This window comes from Prenolepis imparis, unplaced genomic scaffold, assembly GCF_030444845.1.
Source record: "Prenolepis imparis isolate NDT839.2.m4 unplaced genomic scaffold, iyPreImpa1.0 SCAF_15, whole genome shotgun sequence".
In the NCBI taxonomy this organism is placed as follows: Eukaryota; Metazoa; Arthropoda; class Insecta; order Hymenoptera; family Formicidae; genus Prenolepis; species Prenolepis imparis.
Genome location: NW_028141173.1, coordinates 3,701,699 through 3,717,998, shown reverse-complemented (window position 1 = coordinate 3,717,998; position 16,300 = coordinate 3,701,699). Strand labels below are relative to the sequence as shown.

General features: G+C 31.7%; 2 protein-coding genes across 4 annotated transcripts in view; one reads left to right on the top strand and one right to left on the bottom strand.

The window, feature by feature from the left end:
• Nucleotides 1–153: 153 nt before the first annotated feature.
• On the bottom strand, nucleotides 154–1,635 carry Dlc90f (dynein light chain 90F). Its single transcript, XM_083055256.1, has 4 exons — nucleotides 1,394–1,635; nucleotides 1,192–1,314; nucleotides 692–857; nucleotides 154–473 (listed from the first exon to the last, which is right to left on the bottom strand). Exons 2-4 carry the CDS (start codon nucleotides 1,210–1,212, stop codon nucleotides 325–327), a joined length of 336 nt encoding a protein of 111 aa, XP_082911382.1. The 5' UTR covers nucleotides 1,213–1,314; nucleotides 1,394–1,635; the 3' UTR covers nucleotides 154–324.
• Nucleotides 1,636–2,102: 467 nt separating this feature from the next.
• Cnn (phosphodiesterase 4D interacting protein centrosomin) overlaps nucleotides 2,103–16,300 on the top strand; it is a 31,196-nt gene continuing 16,998 nt past the window's right edge. For 2 of the 3 annotated variants that reach the window (XM_083055229.1, XM_083055224.1), the window contains exons 1-2: nucleotides 4,700–5,753; nucleotides 13,944–13,999. In XM_083055229.1, coding sequence (XP_082911355.1) covers nucleotides 5,665–5,753; nucleotides 13,944–13,999 — 145 coding nt within the window. In that variant the 5' untranslated portion in view covers nucleotides 4,700–5,664. Of the gene's footprint in view, nucleotides 2,264–4,699; nucleotides 5,754–13,943; nucleotides 14,000–16,300 lie in introns of those variants that run through there. The other variant, XM_083055225.1, reaches the window with a different exon arrangement.

Genomic DNA, 16,300 nt, shown 5'->3' with positions numbered 1-16,300 from the left:
ACAATGTATAGATGAAAAAAATATCATTTCTTATAAAAGCAAATCTAAGAAAATTAAATATGTTTTCCTGCATGTATTTCTATCAGTATATGCTCGAATTTATATCACATATTCATCATTGCTTTAACAGCATATACATAAATAGCATAATTATTTGTGTTCTACTACTATTAACTTCAATTTCTACAAATTTGTGCAAAAATATCAAATTTTGTCAAATAACACGAACCAAAAATTTTATTTTTGAAAGTAGTGTTTACTACATATCCATGAAATTATTAAATTACTTTCGAGCACAAAATTATACCTTGTAAATAATTAAATCTAAAGGGCCAATCCGAAAACAGACACAATGCAATACATAGTTTTATTTTCCCAGCGTACCGTACAGCTTCCATCAGTAGCATTATCCCAGTAACACGAACTTGCAGTATGAAGTCCAGCACCATTTTTTTGCATGATTGTACAAGTTACTGCAAACATATAATTTGCTATTAATGGTAAAATTTATTTTTATAGTTGCAAATTTTTAATACTTTTGAACAAATTAATGATTAATCAAATAATATACAGTTATGGTATTTTTCTCTTGGAATATTATCTTAAGATATGTTTTACCGAGATCTTAATACATTATAAAATAGATAGTTTCTATTTTTCTTAGTTATAAAGATTAGTTTGCATTACATACCAATATATTTGTAAGCCTTCTGTAATTTTGTAAGGTTCCCTAAACATGCCTCCACAACGTTTGAAGTCCATTGATTAACTTTATTATGCTGATATGCATTGCCTCCTATTGATACCTCAATTGCTTCTTTGATAATGTTACTTACATCATCCACCACAAATTGCAACTGAAATGATAATCACAAAATGTTTTACACAAAAAGCAATGAGTTTATATATGGAATAGTGATATAAAATATACTTAAATTTATTTATGTTGTGATATTTAATATCAAACATTAAATAATCACAATAAAAATGAATCATTTTAAAGCCTAAATTTTTAAGGAAAGATTGATTTAAAAGTTTATTAAAATCAATTAAGAATATTCTATACATTGTACTAATTTAGCAAAAATTAAATCATAATGGCTGGTTTATATAATTTGAATCTTTGTATTTGTAGCTGCATGATAACATTTTGTATTCAATCAAAAGTATGAAAACAAATTTTCGACTAACCTCCTCTTGTGCATCCTCCATTTCAAACAAACGTTAAAGACTGCTTTACAAGGGAATAATTTTTATAATAATTCGGAAGTTATTGTTCGTCCAATCCTAGAACGATTGTCAGTTTTAATAGAGCTGAAAAATAGAAATAAATTAGACATCTGGGTTGTCATGAAGATCATTTCGGTGAAACTTGCACGAACAAGAGACTTACAATAATTTTCCACGTAAATATTTTCCACCTCGAATTGGTGACAACAAAAATATTGCACTGTCGTATTCGTTTTACTGTATAATATTGTTGCGTGACAGTTACCCTCTATCTGTGAACATAACCAGTCATAGTCAGTAATAACTCTCAACTGTCACATCGCCGGTTGCTTGTTGCGAGTATTTTATAAGCCAAAGCTTCTCAAACTACGGCTACTTATTTCTAATAATAATGTAAGAGAAAGTTTATTTATTCTCGAATTTATCTATTCCACCCAATAGTAGAATCTTATTCAATTTTTTCTGTATTCTTTTCTAAATCTTCATAAATGTGTGAACAATTCCTTTTTGGAATTCTAAAAAAATTACTCTGTGCCTCTCCGCCAAATAATTATTTGTATTTCAGGATGCTGTAAAACATAAAAAAAAGAATCTTGTCTATCTTTAATAATTTTCAAAAGAATAATATATAATTTGCATCATTTCTCATGATACTTCATTTTATTTGCAGGGAGACGGAACATTTTGGCCGGAAATGTTCTCTCATGAGAACCACTGTTCCGTAGTGACATTTCGACTCGACGTCGACGACGATTGGTAAACCTGCGCGTGACGTATCTAACTAGACGACGTGACCAATGGCGATCAGCTGATGAGGCAGCGCCACCGATGACAGCGCGCACATCGGTCGCATCGCGAAGCATCGTTTTGAAAAGTAACGACGTATGTACGAATGTACGTGCTCACGTTTCGCTCGCGTTTACGGTCGGGAGAATACTCGCCAAGGAATACAGTGAGTTAATATTGTGAGAATAATGGCTGAGTTCGAGGAAACGATGATGTCTTCGCTCATGAGAACGATGGAGCTCGACATGTGAGTAACTTTCATGGATACGACAATTCTATTGCCCCAACATCAACAATACCACCGCACGCACGCGGCCCCCTTCTGCGATTCTTGTCGTCAGGCATCTCACGCATTTATATATGCGTATGTGTGTAGGAGATCTGTGTGTGAATTCGTAAATATAAATAGATTCCGCCGTTGAAATGGTATATATCTGCTTTTTGTTGTTTTAAATTTACAGGAGTGAGAGAGAGTGAGTGAGTGAGAGAGAGTGAGTGAGTGAGTGAGAGAGAGAGAGAGGGGGGGGGGGGGGAGACCTATTATAAAAACTTAGATGGAATGCATGTTCGATTATTTGTTTACATCGTTTAGAATTTTAGAATAATTGGTACTTCATTGATTTTAACGGATATTCTTTTATTTTTGGTCCGTTATATCATTCTATAGTTTTTTAAAAATCTATATATCTTCTTTATATCAACGTAGAATTAAAATAATTTCACATTTTCGAGAGACTGATTTTCAATCTTAAAAAATAATATATTCAGTAAAATATATAGAATTATAGAATAAAATATATAGAATATTAGAATTTATATTCAGAACGTAAATAAGACATGCGAATACAACGTATGTCATGTAATTTCGCAACAACATATATATTCCACAATAAATCATGAATTCACTCGCTGTTTGCATTAACAGTGATTATCTTCTCCTAGGGTTAAAGATCAACTTATATACTGCATATCAATCTCTCATTTGTCGTATCAATCCCTCTGCACATAAGCAAAATATAATACATAAGATAAATATATTTATAATTAAATATTTCATAAAAGAAAATTTTTTGTCGATTGTAGTTTGAAAATCTTTTGGAGAAAAATTCATTTTAAAAATTATTTAAATTTATTTTCTAATATAAAAGAACATTAAATTTAAATAATCGACTGAAAAACCTGAATCCTCAATCAGCATTTAATCCGAACTTCGTGGGTGTTTTTAGGCTCTTCCGTCTATCTCCTCGTTTCCGCTTTTGTCATTCAACGTTAGTCCGCCCTCCTTACTTTCCCTTCTCTTCTACCACGTGTTTTTCCCTTTTTACCACTTACTATATGCAGTCTCTTTTCCCCTTCTGTTCTTTGATCCGAGGGTACAGTGGCATTTATACATTGACTGTTACATGCTGATTTACACGTCCGTTGATAACGATGAAGAAAAGGCCAGTGAAAGTAGACAGATACGGTTTATATTTTTGGCTGATATTTCAAAACCTTTATTTAATCGAACAAATAAATTAAAGCTGTTTTGTTTTCAATCTAGCTGCGCATTTGGTGCATATCAAACTTATTTTTTAGCAGATTTATGTGATTTATCATTTTTATAGAAAATGTACAAATAATAGATGATTTTTTTTTTAGAGAGAAAGAGAGGAAAGAGAATATACCAGGTGTCCCATTTTAAAGGACCCACTCAAATATCTCATTGTCAGAAACACTGCGTTAAATCGAAAAATGTTTCCTACAAAAGTTGTAGGGTTTCGAGGGGGACATAACATAGTAATATTCATTTGACGGCGTCTCCAAGGTTAGCGAAGGTTAACCTTAAGTGAAGGTGAGAATGAATTTTGAAGAAAATAAAAAAATGCTTCAGATAAAAGTTGTTCCAATTAATTAGTAGAAAAAGATGTTATAATAAAAAATATGGGTTTCCATTTAAAAAATTTATTCTCACCTTCACTTGATCTTGGAGACGTCGCCCAAGGTCATATGAATATTACTGTTATGTCCCCCTCGAAACCCTACAACTTTTGTAGGAAACATTTTTTGATTTAACGCAGTGTTTCTGAGATATTTGAGTGGGTCCTTTAAACTGGGACACCCGGTATATATATTTTTCCAAATTATTTTTTCAACAATACTTGAGAAAAATATTGAGTATTAACCAAGTAAATATTATTTAAATATAATTATTTTCATTGTAAAAAATATTCCAATTAGTGAGTTTAGACATATTCGGAAAAGAGAATATTTTTCTATATAATTATAAATATAATTAGAAAAAGCTATTAATGAAAAAAGCTTATGTAAAGAAATATATTTATAAAATATTGAATATTATTTTTATATATAATAGCTTTAATATAAAAAAATATTAGAAATAAAGAATGACATATATTTAGAAAAATATGCGGAAGAGAAGATAATTGAGATTTGTATTTATGGTGTTAAAGAAGGATATTTAGTTTTGTTTTTTCAAAGTTTTCGCTACATTTTTTTTGCCTCCTCCCGGATCTCATATCGAGAAAAGAGAGATGCCTGCAGCCCTTTCCCCTCTTCCCTCTCCTCTTCTCCATAGTTACGCTCTGGTTGATGCAGCGCATCCCTTGCGTCTCTCCCTTGTCGTCCCCTCTCCCCCGCATCGTCGCCATCCCTCTATTTCTGCCCGACTCTCGTTACCGTCTTTCGTCAGTCGTCTTCGATGCGTCGCGCGATAACGTAGGTAACGTCTTGTGAAACGTGATCCCGATCCCGCGTTCTGCGTCACAGCACATTCGCAACGCATTCGAATAAACAAACTGAAATCGGCGTGCATCGAATGCAGGAATTGCATTTAACAACGCAAGTTCTCGCCCTCGCGAAACGTCATCGCGACGAGATAACACGCATTAATCATCGTTGAGATTGAACGAGAGAGATAGAGTACATCCCTTTTTACGAAGTCATCTGTACAGGAAGCTGAGAGCTCTCCTGATTTCTGAAAATACGTCGTGATAAGTGCATCCTGTCACCGATCAGCTGTCTGTCATCTACGTTAAATCACGAATCGTCGGAAATTGACGCGAATCCCACCGGTGATGAGCCTCGTTTTAGCGCGCGAACAATCGATATCCTCGACGAGATTCGATAACAGCCGTGGAATTATCTGACGCGTCATCTTAAGCGAGAGTGAACTCCATTGATCGGTCCAGCTACGCAGAGGAGCATAGTACGTTCGCGCTAACGTCACACGCCCACACACGAGAAGATCACACGGACTCTTTCGGGATTTTTTTTCGCTCGCATTTTCCGGCCATGCCTCTATTTCGCGAAAACGCGAGTGCGATCTCCAGGATTATTCACGAAAACTCGTCGTTGTTCGCGAGGACCTGATCTTTCTCTCGAAGAAAAATAAGATACTGTCGTCTTTTGTGTGCGATTTGATTCGCGTTTGCGCGTTTTCGGAGAGACAACATTAATTATCGTGCAAATAAAAATTGCGCTTCTCTCGTAGAAGAGAATTGTGTACGTATTTTTATCTCGTTTCGAGACTTTTTCGAGAGCCGAAAAAAACGTTACAGTAACTCTTTGTAGTGCCGAGGGTTAGCGGAGTTTGTGAATCACGTGTTTTCGTCTCGCCATTTGTTGTCGAACGCGAGAATTTGCGGAATGCTTCTCGGCGGTTGTAGATATTCGTCCCAGAATCAAAATGTGCCGTCCACGAGGAGCAACGCCTGGGGCTCTAGTCCTTTTCGAAAGTGAGTATATATTCACACAAAATAGGAGGGAGAGGGATAAGAGATTGATTGATCTGATCGATTTATTTATTCGAGTCTTGAAATGTCAAGCAATAAATCTTGCAATGAATCTTGATATTGTTCAAATTGGAACAATTGATATACAGTATAAAATCACATTGATATGCAGTATATATGTGATCGATATATATATAGATTTTCTGATTTTTGGAAAATTTAATTAAACATTTAATTATTAATTATTATAATTAATAATAATTTAATTATTAATTACAAAATTATATTTGAAGTTAAAGATGAGAAAAAATCGAAAAGTTTTAGGAAATTAAGACTGCGGTCTTGTAAATTAAAAATTTTGTTGTTAAGCTACAAAAATGTATAATTCAGAATTCTGTATTTATGAGGAAGAACAACTTTAGTTTTGAAAAATCGTAATTTGTCGTAAAATAAAATTTCTGAATTTTTTATTTTTTTAGAATGTCCTTCACATTAAGACATTAAATTTAATTTTTCAAAAGATCTGTTCAATTGTACTAAAATAAGAAAGATATTAAAGTTATACATGTGTGCTTTCATGACATCGAAAATGATGCATGTAACTTATTAATTAATACAATACAGAAAAGGTTATTGACGAGGTTTTATTTGCTTCTTTGTGCTCTTTATCGCATATATTTTAACGAGCATGCATACGGAACATTTAGCAGGTGTCTATTATAATACTTTCATAATCTTTCAAAGAAATTAATAGTGCATATCGTATAATAGGTTAGTAATTTATAGTAAATACTACATCATGTTTTTTTTAAATTAATATTTTTATAATATACATATATATTAGCCGTAATGCTTTTTATATAATCCTGATTCTTACTTTATTATTTTTATTGATAAAAACGATTATCCATTATACTTTTGATTATATGATGTAATTCTTTTTTACATCAAATTGGGATCTTACATATGTTCTCTTTAAATATTATATTAGGACAATGCAGTGATGAAAGAGATCTTTCCATCTCAATACATGAAAATTGAGTAATACTTAAATAATAAATTAAATTATGCAATCATATACGATGCGAACAGTGTGCGTTTGCAGATACGTACATCGTATGTATTGCAAATAAAATTCTTCTGTCAGGATCCAGCTAATTATTTAACTGCTCTGTCAATTCATTTAACGAACCGTTAATTGAGGAAACTTTGCTCACCCGACATCTACGTGGTCTCACATTGTAACCTACTAAAGGTTCGAATTATCTCATAGAAAGATGTCATTCATAAGTTTATTGTTTAAATAAATAATTTGAAAAATTTCTAATTATAAAAATTTCATCAAATTTTAAGAGGAAATCACAAGCAAATATTAAATATATATAATATGTATATTATTTGTGTGAATACTATTATATTATTATTTATTTATAATTATTTTAATCACAATCAAAATACTGTAATATTAATTATTATTATTTACAATCATATTGATATCGGTGATAAACAAAGACAAATGCGTAATTGAACATATTTCAACGTGCTTTTATTTCTATTTCATTTTATTTTTCATTACATTTCTCTGTGTGTATTTTTTTCATTAATAATCTAGCTTACGTAGCTTAGCCTATCTAGCTTAATTCTTTTTTATAATGCATAATTTGTATGGAGTATCAAAAAAAATGAGACGTGTACCTATATGACGCATATTTCGGTCCATATGGCTGCTGCACATCCGACTGTTACAAATATTGATTACTTGCTACATCCACTATCTTTTGCCAGATGATGGCAGCAGTTAATGCTCCCTTCATCAGATTACTTCCTTATATCTCGTACTTACAAAAAGCAATGTTCTTTATCCAAGAGAGAGAGAAAGAGAGAAAATTATATTTACTTAATAAAATATTACAGATTATAATCATTTCTTGAATGTGTTTTAATATATCGCGCAAATTATTTTATCAATATTTACCTACTTAATTTTTATTTTTATTAGAAATATTAATTTCACTACCGTTGTCAATTGAAATAATTCAAAAAAATATGCATTAATTTCAAAATTATACATTAGTTTAAATTTTTATCAAACATTAATACATAGATGTTTTTTTCTAATACAATCACAATTCTAGTTAATAATATTCTGCGAATAATTTGTATATTTTGTTGCAAGAAAATAATGCGAAAGAATCGCTTTAAAATTAAAAATTTCGCGACAGACGAAAAATCGTTTTAATTTTCGAAAATAACACAAAATCATATCATATATAAAGTTAAATCACAATATGTCACGCGAACGCATACACGTAATGAATGCGCATGCATAGTTACAAAATGCACAAACTCTACGTGCTTAAATACTATACGTTATCGCGTAATATGTGTCTTTCATTCGTCTTTGGGACCCTTTAACATCATCCGACACGCGCATCCTCGGTATAAGATTCCGAGAAGTCCGTATCGGGATTCGTTAAACCTGGCAGAAAGGGTAGCGCTTAATATAAACAGTGTCGGATATGTATAGGATAAAAACCGACGCTCCTTGCACGTGTTTCAGCATTTGCAGTTCGAGCACGTTGAACTCAATTATTAAACTATTAAAATGTCTGGACTAATAAATTAATAAGATCATATGATTTGGAGCTTTCGTGATAAATGTCATCAGTAATGATAGTTTAAATATCTAACAAGATGGGTTTTGAAAACGCATTAAAAAGAATAGAGAAACAGAATATTAGTCAGATATAATTTTGGATAAACTTATGTATATTTGAATATTATTTTTTAACTCGAGATTTAATTATCAAATTATTTATTAAATTATTTATTAAAGAATTGGAAAATAAAAATAAACAATCTTCGAGAAACTCTACAGAGGAATTCTACAGCGAGTAACCATAAGGAATTTCAGAGCAAGGAACTCATAAATGAACGGAATGACGATAGACCCCCGAAACATCTTATGTGTATGCTCTTATTTGTTCGGTTAAATTGCTGGCAGAGCTATTGTTGGCAGACGATCCGTCGTCTTTATGATCGCTTAACGATATAAGAAAGGTCCGAAGAAGATCTGACTATTCTTGAGCTTGGCTCACTCACAATGTTTAATTAATGCTTTGTTTTCCTGCGGAATTCCGCGGCGTACAAAACCAATGTATTTCTTATTGTTAGAGATAGTTTGGACATTACGTCGTTCGAAAATCATGTTCTTCTACTTACATTCGCATCATTATTTTCCCTTTCGATTTCTGCCAATTTCTCTTCTGTCGGCTGTTTATATCGCAACGATTGCAAGTGCATTTTCCAAAATAAAATTTAGGATTTATATTTATATATTTATATTTTTAGGATATATATTTAGGATATTTCTTTTGAAAGTTGTTATTGTACATTTTTTTTATTTTCTATTTTATTTATTCTATTTTATTATTCATTTTAGTTTTATTTTTTTCGGCATTTGAATTGATTTTGAAAAAAAAAATTAAATTGTCTTTTATTGTATTTAAATATGTACGATGATATTATATTATTTTCTTGTGCATATAATAATGTATTTTTGAAGAAAATTCCAGTAGTAAATTACAAGTGATATTAAACACATGTTCCATTTGTACAAACGTATATATTCGAATTCTTCGTTATGCAACGACAATATATGAAGTTAAAGCATTGCCTTCTTTATGCCTACCATATGTTTTCTAATTATAACTGAAGATTATAGACCACTGCAACGACTTTGCGGACACACATTATGCAAATTAACTTCTCGATATTGCAATCAATCTGCAAAAATCCTGTTGATGAAATTTTATTTGTGCACATATACACAATATATGAAATAATAATGGAGCACGAATAATTTACATTAATTTAACTGAATTAATCAGTTGCATTATGTACTTATACTTGCATCTGTCGCTCTTGTAAAAATTATAAAAAATAGTTCAATTGGATCATTTTAGACTAAAATAAATTTTGGATCTTTAGAGAGAGCACACGTTTTGTCGTGGTTTCATGGTATGACTGTATATTTCTCGTAGAAAATCATCTTTACTATGAAACACGATGCTCTTTCCATAGAAATTCCACACACGTTATGATTTGCGAATATCTTACATAGCATGGCTATTTCTAGCTTACGAGATTCGAATAAATATATTATTCCAAAGAATCTATGTTCCTAGATACCGTTTTTATTCCAGAGAAAAACTATATAAATTTTTTATTGTTCACAAAATTAAAGTAATTATTACAAATCTATAGATATTACATAATTAGTATACTTCTTATTTAACTCCTGTTAAAATTTTAATCAATAATTTATTTTTATAAATAAATTAGAATAGAATTTTTGTTATTTAATAAAAAATGTGTGAAGCAATTAGAATTAGAAATTGATTAAAATTATCACAGAAAATAATTGTAAAGTAATTATTTCCATAAAAATATCATTTTACGCATATATTTTATTCATTTTTATTTTACATATTTCTGTCTAGCATAAATTTTCATTATTTTTTATATGAATAGTATAGTTTCTTTTTTCGATTCTAATATAAATACTTAAATAATATCCAAGTTCTCTCGATGAGATATCAAATAATCTCCAGGAATCAAACTTGAATTATCTCAACGATAACTCAAGATAGATATATGGCTTGTGTATAACTGTTATCTTTTAGATTAAGAAGTTTGTACAAGCTGTACGACACGACGGGTGTGTGAAGTTGGCACCCCTATGTTATGCTATCACAGTTCTGTTAAGAGTTCTGAGTTATTTAGAACCATAGGAAGAGTTCTTGATCATTTTTAGAAATAGTTCCGGTCATTACGATAACGAAAATCAGTTTCAAAAAATAGGGTGCCAACTTCACATTTTTTACACATCGAGTTTCAATAGTTTTGAGCAGAGTTTTAAAGTTCTTTTAAATAGTTATATAGTTCCTGATTATTTTTTGAAAGAGTTCTGCAATTTTTAGATAAAAAAACGTATCTTCGATATTGAAAGTATGTTTTTTTATCTCTATAAAAATTGCAAAACTCTTTCAAAAAATAATCAGGAACTATAAAACTATAAAACTATTAAACAATTTAAATTTACTCACCTCACGGTTGCTCCTTTGTTGCCCGATGCCTCCACGGGCCTCCTCCTCGTAGATGTTTGGAAACACTTGCACTCGCGTTACTTTTTTTCGTTCGCGACGCGCGGCGACGCCCGGATTTTAGCTTATCACAATCTTCGACGCGTTTCGGTAAAACGTCGTAGTGGTGGGACATTGTAGGGATCGCCACGTGGGAGCTCGGCGAATCACGTCGCGACTACATGCCCCCACCGGGTCGTAGTGATGGGGGTATGTAGTCGCGACGTGATTCGCTGAACCTCGCACGTACGTTGCGTCGCGATCCCTACAATGCCCCACCACTACGACTTGTCGCGACGTGTCGTTGGTCGTTGCGCGTTCCGAACCTGGCACCACTACGACCTGGTGGGGGTATGTAGTCGCGACGTGATTCGTTGAACCTCGCACGTACGTTGCGTCGCGATCCCTACAATGCCCCACCACTACAATTCGGCGCGACGTATCGTTGCGCGTTCCGAACCTGGCAGTGCCAGTCTAGCTCCACCTCCAGTGCTCTTCTTCGGTCGCGCGCTTCTTGCCGGTCCGCGAAAGGACGAGTGTATTAATTAGCGTCTTTGGTGGTTAATTATCGTATAAATCCGATCGCGTTGCACGTACCAATATCGTAATCGCGATAGCTAAAACCCGGGCGTCGCCGCGCGTCGCGAACGAAAAAAAATTACGCGAATGCAAGTGTTTCGAAACTTCTATGAGAAGGAGGCCCGGGGAGGCATCGGGCAACAAAGGAGCAACCGTGAGGTGAGTAAATTTAAATTGTTTAATAGTTACATAGTTCCTGATTATATTTTGAAAGAGTTTTGCAATTTTTATAGAGATAAAAAAACATACTTTCAATATCGAAGATACGTTTTTTTATTTAAAAATTGCAGAACTCTTTCAAAAAATAATCAGGAACTATATAACTATTTAAAAGAACCTTAAAACTCTGCTCAAAACTATTGGAACTCGATGTGTAATAAAATGTGAAGTTGGTACCCTATTTTTTGAAACTGATTTTCGTTATTGTAATGACCGGAACTATTTCTAAAAATGATCAAGAACTCTTCCTATGGTTCTAAATAACTCAGAACTCTTAACAGAACTATGATAGCATAACATATAGGGGTGCCAACTTTACACACCCCGACACGACAAGATATTGCGTATTTTCAGCGTTTTTGTTAAAAAAAAATTTGGTCTTTATTTAACAAGCTTAACCCTTTCAAATCACGAGTTTATATAATATTTAATAAGTTTAAATAATACTATAAGCTTTTTCAAAAATGCTAAACATGTGAATCACCTGTAGATTCCGAGTCATCGTATGTGTTTATTTATGTTCCGCGCCTATATAAGTTGCTATCTGAATTTGTTTCTTCCTATTTACGTGAATGATATCTTATTCACATTACAAAATTATATAGTAATGAAAATATTGCTTTTACAATAAAATTCTTATAGATGAATAATTAGAATATACCTATATAGGTTATAATTTGAAATCGATTTTTTTTAATGAAGCTTTTCAAATCACTCATGATTTATTAACTTTTAATAATAAAAACCTTTTTTTAAACTTTTTACGATTATTGAGAACTTTCTAAAAAAAACTTCTCTTTTTTTATTGAATTGAAAGAAAAATTAGAAAAAAAATTACATCCAATTGATATGGCTATAATTTAAGATTCTTAATTTTCATATAATTCAGTTATCTTTTTCTTAATTTTTTAAATGATATCTAACAAAAAAGATGATTTTAAAACATCTCATACCTTTCTGGAAGATCGTACTCGTGCATCAATTTAGAACTCATCGGAACTGTCATGAGTCGTGGTGCGAAATAGCATAAAAGAAGCGCAGTGCAGATTAATTACTCATTTTGCGCTGTAGGGTCCCATGGAGGAAGAACCGGAATAGGATTTACGTGAAATCTAAATAAAACTTTACTGGAAATTTTCGCCTCTCTCCCTCTCTCTTTCGTCGCCCGAGACAGCTCGGCCACGCAGCGAGTTAATATACATATATAAATCCATGTATATAAACCCATGTATATAAACCCTCGTATACATATATAGCGAACGCTCCCTTAACATCAGTAATGACTAAGCAGAACTGCGATCCGGACGGAAATTCTGCATAAGCGATTAATTTCGTACAACGGGCTCCGTTCTGCTATTACGAAAATGACCTGTTACATTTAGATCTTTAAATTAAATCATAGTACCACTATTACATAAGTATGCAAGTCTCGGTAGAAGCACTTTGTAATTTATATTCTTAATTGGTGGCTTTCTCATAAATTGTGTTAATATAATAGTTTTGTCATTGATCAAATATTATTATTTATAATATTGATTTCTTAATTGACACACGAGAAAATATATATAGATATATTGATTCTTAAATTCAATATTGCATTATTTAAAGAAACAGATTATGACGGAAAAATTCCATTCAAAAAATTTTTGTTACGATTACTATAATTAATATAATAAATTTTATATATTATATCATTCAATAATTTAGAAATTAAAATATGAAAGACTTATCAATCATTACATTGATTGTTAATTGTAGTTATTAGTTCCTAGACGAATTTTTACTTTAATTTTCATTTTTAGTACGATTTTCAGAAGAAACAGTAATGTGCTATTAATAATATTGGCAGGTGAAGCTTTTTTTTTCATTCGTCGTATTCCTGTAAATCATTGTTAACTCACTTACGTGTTGAAATTGACGTTATTTTTTTTAGCTTTAAACATTCCACTGGATCCCTGAAAATAGAACATTCGACGCTTACTTTGATCCTTTTCAAACGTTTTATCTAATTCGGTCCTGACTATTTCCTGCCACGTACCATTTTTAGAGCCTCAAAAACAATCATTCAAACTCATCGTTTTATATTATTTTCCACTTCAATTCAAACGTAAAAAAATATCAAATTATAATTTAATTAATAAAATAAGATTTATTTGTTTACTATTTATCTCATGATTAAAATTAAAATTATTTTATATTGACAGTCAATTAATTAAACTATAATTAATGTTTTACTCTTTCTTTGTTACAGCACCAATATGCCGTTGCAGGACATCACAATGAGTCAAACTATGCCATTGACAAATGGTGAGTAACTATGTTTCCCATCACATTTAGCTAGTAATAGCAATTTTATAATATGAATCATATATTGATTGTTAATAACATTTGAGATTAAATGACAATTTAAAATTGTAACTTAAACTCGAATAAAAAATAGAAATAGATATAGGCAGGAAAAATAATCAAGGATTTAAAAAGGAGACAAAATTTAAGTTTTTTAAATCTTTTCTTCCGAATCTTTTTCGATGATACGTATAGTACAATTAATATTTCGCCGGGGAGGTCATCCCTAAGAATGGCCGGATATGATTTTACGCTCTATAAAGACGAAGGCGAGGCGGAAGATCGCATATCGCGAACGATTACACTCGCATTTATTATTTACGACCTCGTGTATCGACGATTATATCTTGCCTCGGCAGATATATCTCGGATGAATCGAGTCGCCACTCAAATAAGTCGTCATCGATATTGCAAACCATAATAGGGTAGCTCGATTATAGCGGCCTTTTCCCTTGAACGTTTATTGGCCACTTCCCTTAAGTAATTGAACCCCCTATCGCTTCTATTTCAATTACAGCTGTAGATTGCAATTGCGATGCTGTTAACCATGTATCAGTTATGTTGCTCCTAGTTGACCATCATTTTTTATCTCTATATTGATATAAAAATTAATCTATTTTCAAAAATATTTTTATCTGTACAAAAGAGTACCATACGCATTTTTTTTTATTTTAATCGATGATGGGAGATTATTATCTTCAGATATTATCCACAGATATTATTTTTGACATCTTGCCAATTGAGCATTTTTATAAAAAAAAAAAAGTGAAGCTAAAGAGATGTTTTATTAAAAGAGATGTTTTATTTATTATTTCTTATATAATATTTATTTAATATAATTTATTATATTCAATATTGTTTATTTATAGAAATTAGTTTCATATTCACGATGATGTGCGTCTATCTTTCCGATTCTAGCTAACATTTGCATTTGTTGTTCGTTTATTATGTATGAGGCACTTTTAAAGGCCACGTGAAGATGCGTAGGAGGATCATCGGCACATGGCTCGTTACTCCCATTCGCACGATCTTCATTTTCCGCCGTTATTTGCGTCGTTCGCAGTCAATTGTGCGACATTATTACGCGAAGGTGCCGTTGCGTACTTGATTAGTGAGAAAACGTACGTGACCGCCTAATTCTGTCCTCAAATCGCTCGTGGGAGGGCCAACGAACTTTCTTGCACGCGGTTTTACTCTAGTGAGACGACGCCGAACGTCGTCGACGGATATAATAATGGTCTGCGCTGGACCATCAGAATATGTTTGCCAACTTTTATGTCTCCGTTATCTCGTTCGCGAATTTAATCCAGGAAGATTACCATTCTTGACGGCTCTTCTTGATAAATTATATATGCATGCCATGAAAAATTATATATGCACTTTCAAAACTGCAACATTTTTTTTTTAATTATATAAATGAGCAAAAAAATACATTGTTAAAAAATATATTTTATAATTATAATTTATATTTGTATATATTTTATATATAATTATAATTATAAAATATCTTTTTTTAAATATATTTTTTTCGTTCATGTATAATTTAAAAAAATATAATATAAAAATTATAATTATAATTATAATTTTATATTTAAAATTATATTTTTAAAAATTCTGCATTGATACAAAACCGATAGATCGATTTAAATATGAAAAAGCTCTATAACTTGTTTGACCTAAATTTCACGATTCACCCTACGTCATCGATCTAGTAGTGCTCGAATTATGGCAATTGGGACACATCCGCACTTTGATTCAGCTCTCGATGGGGTCTAAAATGGTAAAATGGTCAAGGTCATGGGTACTTTGCAACGAAATAGTAATATAGGGTGGATGCGATTAATGTTAGCGCCACGCCTTTTAATCTGGCCAAGATGATTGTTTGTATCGTCTGAAAAGTGTCTGCCGCGATCTCGTGTTACAGGAAGCGAGCATTTATTTCGGGGGACCAGAAGCTTCGTGTCGATAGGGGAGTGAAGCAGCGCGTATTTATTTTTGTAACACAAAAGAAGTATAATTTTATTATATTTTTTCGAACGCGCTTACAGTTTACTTCGTACTCAAATATCATATTTTTAATATTTATAATTAAAAAAAAATTTTTTATAGATATACATTTATATGTATATATATTTATATATTGTGCGTGAACAGTTTTTATTATTATTGAATATTTAACGTAATTTAAAACTTTTATTTTTTATTACATTCTGCAACACATATAACAGAACGTTACTTCTGAAACTTATGATTTTATAATTA